This window comes from Ptiloglossa arizonensis, chromosome 7, assembly GCF_051014685.1.
Source record: "Ptiloglossa arizonensis isolate GNS036 chromosome 7, iyPtiAriz1_principal, whole genome shotgun sequence".
Classification (NCBI taxonomy): Eukaryota; Metazoa; Arthropoda; class Insecta; order Hymenoptera; family Colletidae; genus Ptiloglossa; species Ptiloglossa arizonensis.
Genome location: NC_135054.1, coordinates 11,855,936 through 11,862,974, shown reverse-complemented (window position 1 = coordinate 11,862,974; position 7,039 = coordinate 11,855,936). Strand labels below are relative to the sequence as shown.

The following is a 7,039-nucleotide window of genomic DNA, read 5'->3' as shown; positions in this document are numbered from 1 at the left end:
AGCGAAGGACTTATTTCCAAAATTTCTACTCCGTACACAGTTGTGTGTCATAAAACCTTACTTATGGAAAAGGAGGAAATAAAACCATTCCATTGTTACCGGAAGAAATTGACAATTCGTAGCTGTCGTTTAGAAAACATGGCAAAGCAAGAAGCAATAATTACCGGACACCGTCGTACAACTGTGGCATATGTGCAAAGATTAACGGAATATAATTTTCTTACCTGATAAGTGTAAGGTGCACAAGGAACGTAAAATTCTCTGCTCATAATAGACGAAACTCGGGATGGTGGTAAAATCCAGCTGACGGATCTTGGGCAAGTGTCAAAATGCCGGTGGCGCCATCTTGAACTCGTCTGGAGTCGAGGTCGTCAAGCTGTCACGAGGAAAGATTCTCGATTTCTCGCTAACACGAGTGCCATCCTTGGATTTCCCACTCGAAGATCGAATCACGTTTGCTTCACGAAGACTGTGCGCTTCCTTTAAGCCACGAAACGTTACAAGGAACGCGAACACATCCGTTGTCAAATCACAGTACAAGTCACCAACACACCACACACTTTTCACGCTGGTATTAGAAAAAATGATCCATCGAATTAATCACAATGCTCTTGATTGGACGGTATCGTTACGAATGCTCGGAAAGTCAAATAGCAAACGTCCGAACACTGTTTAAAACTTATCACGGTGCATTTGTATGATACGGATTACAGCATTATACCACCTTACTACGCCATTTTCAATGTGCAGTTTTCGACTGAACTGCTACACGTACAAACTACCGTTCGCGTCTACTGGCAAGTGCCGACTGCCGCCAATCACGATCACCAAGCGGATAATAATCATGGCGACTAGTGTTTGGTGACACTAGCGCCACCGCTCAATGCGTTGGAATTACAACGTGATCTTTGCCGGTAATATAACCTCCGATAATGATTCTGTTCATTTTTTCTACCAACTTTTTACGTACATATGTATCGGCCTTTGCTTATAAATACGAGTACAATTCTAAAAAGTATGTATTTACTTGACGAAACTTTTATTCGTGTTCCTTTCCAGCATATTATTTTCATGTTTGGTGCGAAATACCCGCCAAATAACTTCGATCGGTTAAAAATAAACTCAAAAAAAAAGAAATTCCGAGTGCCTTTGAAGTCGTGAAGACTTATATAATAGGGGTCCTTTTTTATATTTTATGATTATAAATTTTGAAATGTAGGATAATTTCGAACAGATAATTATAGAGTATCAGATATAAAATATAAATTTCTTTATATTTAACGCTTTCTTTGATAGTCATACGCATTCGAAATATACAACATACATTATTTTAAATAATGTTAACGTCTATTTATTTACGTGAGTGAATACGATATAATTTTACTTCACTCACTGTTGAAAAATGTTATGAATATTAAAACAGTTGAGACATTTGATCGTTCTTTTGGAACACTAATCCAATGTTTCATCAGTATTATTATCTGATCTCTTATTGAAGCGGAAGCCTTAATACTTTAATACATATACATATGTATATTTTACCATATGTTTTTTAATAAAATAGTTGTGTATATATTTTTTTTCAATACAAATTATTGACGTAATTCAACTGAAATGTTACGTATAATCACATTAAAAATAAATAAAATAATGTATTTTCAAATGGGTATCAAAAGATGAAAATTTTGTCCAGATTCTCAGACAGTAGATCTCATTGTACCGCCGACATGCGCGTAACATTGTTGGTATTTAGTGTATCCCATGTCAGACGGCGGGCGCGGTGGATACTTCGAAGATGGATGTTTTTTCTTTTTCTGCGACTCGATAATTATATTTCGCGGTATTAAAATGTCATTCCACGGAATTTCGACGTCATCAGTGGCACAAGCCTCTTCCGATGGTGCTCGTATTTCTATTGGTTTCTCGAGTACGAGATCGTTCCATGGAATTTCTAACGTGGAGTCGCAACTCTCGACATCAGCCAGTTTCGACTGTACGGTTTCTGTGATCACCAAAAAATTCCATGGCAGAGCCATTGTACCTGGGGATTCCTCTTTTGTCGGTTCTATTCCGACATCTTCATCGTCAGCTTGTCCCTGGCGGTCACTTAAAGGAGTCAATGAAACCTCTTGACGAATTCTCATGCCAGCTGCTGGTAATGCGATATCTCTCCACGGCATTTCGATTTTCGAATCACACAATATAGACACATTGGACAATTCCTTCCGTAAATCTCTCATATACGGTTCGTGGTACGTTTCCTCCTCTGGATTATAAACCAGCGTTTGTCTCTTCCTTTTACCCTGTTCTTTCTTTCTTTGCCGCTGCCTCTGAAATTTTTGACGGACACAGTAACATCCTTTCACCTTCAATTTCTCTTCAGCCATAGAAATCAGTTATTGCGAAAATATCGAAAATTTACTTTACGATGATACTTGTTAATTTTCTGACCCTATCTAACCTCGTGTTACAGTTGGTATCGAAAATGTTTGTTTTGTTTTATCATACGTATAAAGCGAAGTTAATACAGATACAAGGGAAAATTTTGTTTTCTTTTTGAAACCGATTGATAACATGTGCAAATGTTTTGCAAAATTTACATTCCTTTTTCTCGTTTTCTCTTTAAATCGTATATGAAATATTATTTTCATCGTTTTAAATTACATTTCATACTGTGCTTATTTTTATCAAATATATAAATGTATGTAATTTAGTAATTTCGTAAAATATTAAAAGTTTGTGCGGTCATCGTTGAATTGATGTAAACATGAATCCCAACGAGCATTCTTACATACATATATATGAAGTATATGAGAACAGAATACGTCTCATTGCGCGCATTGACCAATAGTTCATACCTTTCATCGCGACATCTATCGACGAAGGGAAGTATAATGTTAAAAATCCACTAGTTGCCGATAAAAGGAAATCCGTGGTGGCTCTGACTTGATTTCACAATAAAAGATTTAAGAAAAAGTACAAAACTATAATTTTCTTTTAAAATGTTAGTATTATAAAATTTACCTTTTCAAATAATAACAGACACAATTGAGAATAATTTACTTGAATATGGCAGAGATACTGGAAGAGTAAGTTTATGGTGTCTGGTTTGACGAACGCAGTAGGACTACGTTTAGAAGGCAGCCATCTTGCAATCCCTAATCAAAGATCTTCGGCTAGCGGCTATCGCTGTCTGGTTTTCAGCCAGTTAATATCAACACACAGTTCATCAAATGGCTTTAAAACGAATTAATAAGGTACGTGGATGGTTAGCGGTGTTCGTATTGTACAAAGACAGTCGGGTGTTGATGTGATGTGTGCTGAATGCAGTTGAACGCCCTTAACGATTTTGCAGTGAAGCAATGTGAGCCAGCATTGAAAATCATGTTGGCTTTTCCCCGTTTTTTTGCATTCTTCGATTGTGCTTTGATTTACTTGCGTACGCGTTTATGTCGACACAGTGCATTGCGCACGCAGCACAGTGCCACTTTGTGCCAGTGGATGTAGCTACGGTGACAGTGAAAATCTAAAAAAAAATTTAAGTGGCTAACCGATAAATTACCGGAAGTAACGTAAAACCGTGCGTTACATACATCTATGTACATATACATGTATGCTTGGAGCTATAGATAACTCAGAAATTACAAAAATTTCATTAGTGTATTCAGAGTCCATGTGGAAAAAGATGCCACCATGAATTTTTCAGTGACCACTGGTTATTTGTTTCAATACATACCGTGATTTTCACCATGGCTATAGCACACATTAGTGAGATAAAGTGAATCACTCAAGACTGATAGTACATGACGCATGCCAGTGATCTGGCCTGTCAGTCATTATAATATTTTTCAATCGCACCATCATTTGTAATAGAGAAATCAAGAAATGGAAAACTCTAGACGTATCACGCTCAAAATGATCATATCGAATACTACAAGTTGTTACGTTACATTTCTTTTCGTACTCTGCTTGTATACTGATACATCCGCTGCGATGTAATATAAGTAATGCCTATACTTTACATATACCATGGTCTGCTTTCATTATGTATAATGATATCATGTAATAATATATCATATTATGGTATAATATCATTTTAAGTCTTCTGTTTGATCATTGCAATTTTCTATTTGTTATGCTTAAATTAAATTTCCTTTACTTTAGTTTCCTAGCAATGATCCACAGATACTTTGTGTATGGATGAATCAGAATGTTTTTAGGATGTTTAATATACAGAGTATGGTAGAATTTATTCCTATACTTACAGTATTATATCAAAAGATTTGTCTGATTCTTGTGTAATTGATATGCTGGTACTTAAGAATGTTCTAGAACATCTTGTTTACATGTACCTTAAATGTTTTATATTTCATTTAAATCTATATACATATTATATGTATATAATCTATATACATATATACACATACACACACATATTGTATGCATGTGTGTAGAGATTTCTTTACCTAAAGGATTATGATGCAACACATGAAATAAGAATATTACTGTAAAGTATCTCCATATTTTTAAAAAATCATATCTAAAAATGCCATATATGGTTTTGTTGAGAATAAAAGTACCGAAGAATTGTAAAGTATTTGATTCATTCGTTAAGATTTATATAATCCCATAAATTTTCATTAAATCATTTTATACTTGTATTGTTAATGAAATTTCTTTTATTCTTTAGGAACTTCAGGACCTTGGTAGAGATCCACCGGCGCAATGCTCTGCTGGTCCTGTTGGAGATGATTGTAAGTTTTTCTATTAGAGAATATAAAATCATAATTTTTATTATATATCATAATATGATATTATATTTTATCTATCTCTGATTCTTTATCATTTCTGAAACACATACTTTTGATACTTTTGTGTTTAGATATAAATTATTATTTAGTTTTGCATTCAATAATAATAATAACATATAATGAAATATAATTTCTACATTTAATTGTATAATTGTTTTCAGTATTTCACTGGCAAGCAACTATTATGGGACCAGTAAGTATACATTGATTTTAATATTTTTGATTACATGAATTAATTAAGTTATCGATTTAAAACTGCACATGTCTTGAAAATATATTAATATAATATGCCTAAATGTAATTTGTCAGTATTATTTCCAAGTATCTTCGCTTTCACTCTGATCTTTAAAGGTAACTTCCAAATAATGGAATTTATGTTGTACTATATCTGACTGATATCTCAAAAATATAACAAATGCATGTAATGTTTAATCTAATAATTTAAATAAGTTTTTATAATTAAGTTTTACTTCTATTAAAATGGACAGTATTAACATACTGTAATATTTATGTAGTATCATAAGCATTTGTTTTTGCACTTAATTATTCAATTATTTTTATTGTTTTCTTTTAAATTATTGTTGTAAATTAATTGAATAATAAAATGTAATTTAAATCATTTTATTTTGTGAAAAATAAATCTGTTTATTACGAAAATTAGCAAAATCTTTATAATGCTTAAGGTGGTTAGAATTAAATATTACTATATATTTAGGAGTAAATATTATTTTCAGCCTGACAGTCCATATCAAGGAGGAGTATTCTTCCTTACAATCCACTTTCCCACAGATTATCCATTCAAACCACCTAAGGTATGTAAATTGAATGTAAAGTAATATTTTATAATACTATAATATATGAGTAGTATACTAATTCAATGTCTATTTGTACAGGTTGCTTTTACAACTAGAATTTATCATCCAAATATTAACAGTAATGGAAGTATTTGTTTGGATATTTTAAGATCGCAATGGTCTCCAGCACTCACCATATCAAAGGGTATATATATATACATATTTACAAATATAATTTCTGTAAAAAAACAATGAAACAAATTTTAACCAAACAATCCTAATATTATTTTTAAAAAAGCTGTGGTGGCTGTAGTGGCTGTATTACATAAAAAATTCTCTTTTTCAGTGTTACTGTCAATATGCTCCTTACTTTGCGATCCAAATCCAGATGATCCTCTAGTACCAGAGATAGCAAGGTTATACAAAACTGACAGGGAGAAGTACAATGAATTGGCACGTGAATGGACGCGCAAGTATGCCATGTGATGCGCCAACCTCCGTTGACTTCAACATCTAAAAGCCACCAACAAGCAGCCCCAGCCTATTGCCACTTATGCATCAGCACCGATTGAAATTAGTTATGGCTCGTCTACTTTTAAACTTAAGCCAGTACTTGGGCTCGAAGAATGCTCAGACAAACGTGATCAATCTGAAATTCCCTTCGTCCTGAAAGGCCTGCGAATATTGAGACGTTGCCACAATGGCAATTGAGGCAATTTTAAAGGTGGTCACATAATATTATATATATAAATCAGAAGAAAAAAGAAATATGTCCGCTTTGATTTTCATAAATAAAAATGGAAGTAAAATATAGGAGAGTGAAAGTAGGATTTGTATTTGAATTTAATAGTTTAATTTCTAATTATTATGCTTATAATACCGTAATATTATATACCTACTTTCTCAGTGAAACGAAAACCTTGAACTGACAGCACACCAATTGTTAGTTTTAACGCAAGTGAGCAATGTTTGCCCGTCCCTTGGAACGATGCAGTCACTTTTTTGTAAGACTGGGCTATATATAAATACTACTAAAACTATACCTGTATGTTTTGTTCAATTATTAAAATTCCTTACCTATCTAACAAATTCTACGAGTAACTCGAAATTTGTGGTTTGGTTCCTGTGTGTGTGTAATAGTTTAATTATGCATATCGTTAATCGATAAATCGGACTATACAATTTGGGGTATTTAAAGTATACAACAGAAAATTTGTGTGATCTATCTGATTGCGACACAAGTACCTGCCGTTTATGGGCCTGTACGATACTAGTATCAGTTAAAGTCATTCATACTTTCTCATGACATGATTTTGACGTCATTCGGCTTTATTTTTACTCATGAAAAGTATAGTCATCGATGTCACTATTTATCGATAAATGATGACAGCGAATTACATTTTTTTTGAATTCTTACGTAAAACGCGTTACGGA

At 33.2% G+C, this 7,039-nt stretch overlaps 3 protein-coding genes across 3 annotated transcripts in view; 1 reads left to right on the top strand and 2 right to left on the bottom strand.

The window, feature by feature from the left end:
• Jvl (javelin-like) overlaps positions 1 to 788 on the bottom strand; it is a 140,894-nt gene extending 140,106 nt beyond the window's left edge. Inside the window, exon 1 of the mRNA XM_076316296.1 lies at positions 225 to 788. Coding sequence (XP_076172411.1) covers positions 225 to 269 — 45 coding nt within the window. The 5' untranslated portion in view covers positions 270 to 788. The remainder of the gene's footprint in view (positions 1 to 224) is intronic.
• A 909-nt stretch (positions 789 to 1,697) lies between these two features.
• Positions 1,698 to 2,387, bottom strand: LOC143149639 (uncharacterized). Its single transcript, XM_076317208.1, has one exon. It carries the CDS (start codon positions 2,385 to 2,387, stop codon positions 1,698 to 1,700), a length of 690 nt encoding a protein of 229 aa, XP_076173323.1.
• Positions 2,388 to 3,098: 711 nt separating this feature from the next.
• Eff (ubiquitin-conjugating enzyme E2 eff) lies at positions 3,099 to 6,647 on the top strand. Its single transcript, XM_076315544.1, has 6 exons — positions 3,099 to 3,257; positions 4,691 to 4,754; positions 4,973 to 5,004; positions 5,546 to 5,623; positions 5,705 to 5,810; positions 5,952 to 6,647. Exons 1-6 carry the CDS (start codon positions 3,234 to 3,236, stop codon positions 6,089 to 6,091), a joined length of 444 nt encoding a protein of 147 aa, XP_076171659.1. The 5' UTR covers positions 3,099 to 3,233; the 3' UTR covers positions 6,092 to 6,647.
• The last annotated feature ends 392 nt before the right edge of the window (positions 6,648 to 7,039 follow it).

What these genes read in the sequence shown, in the direction of transcription:
- LOC143149639 (XM_076317208.1), bottom strand. Translation starts at nt 2,387, where the DNA reads ATGGCTGAAGAGAAATTGAAGGTGAAAGGATGTTACTGTGTCCGTCAA.
- Eff (XM_076315544.1), top strand. Translation starts at nt 3,234, where the DNA reads ATGGCTTTAAAACGAATTAATAAG. An exon ending in TGGTCCTGTTGGAGATGATT is followed by an intron (nt 4,755 to 4,972) that starts GTAAGTTTTTCT and finishes AATTGTTTTCAG; the next exon opens with TATTTCACTGGCAAGCAACT. An exon ending in AAGCAACTATTATGGGACCA is followed by an intron (nt 5,005 to 5,545) that starts GTAAGTATACAT and finishes TATTATTTTCAG; the next exon opens with CCTGACAGTCCATATCAAGG.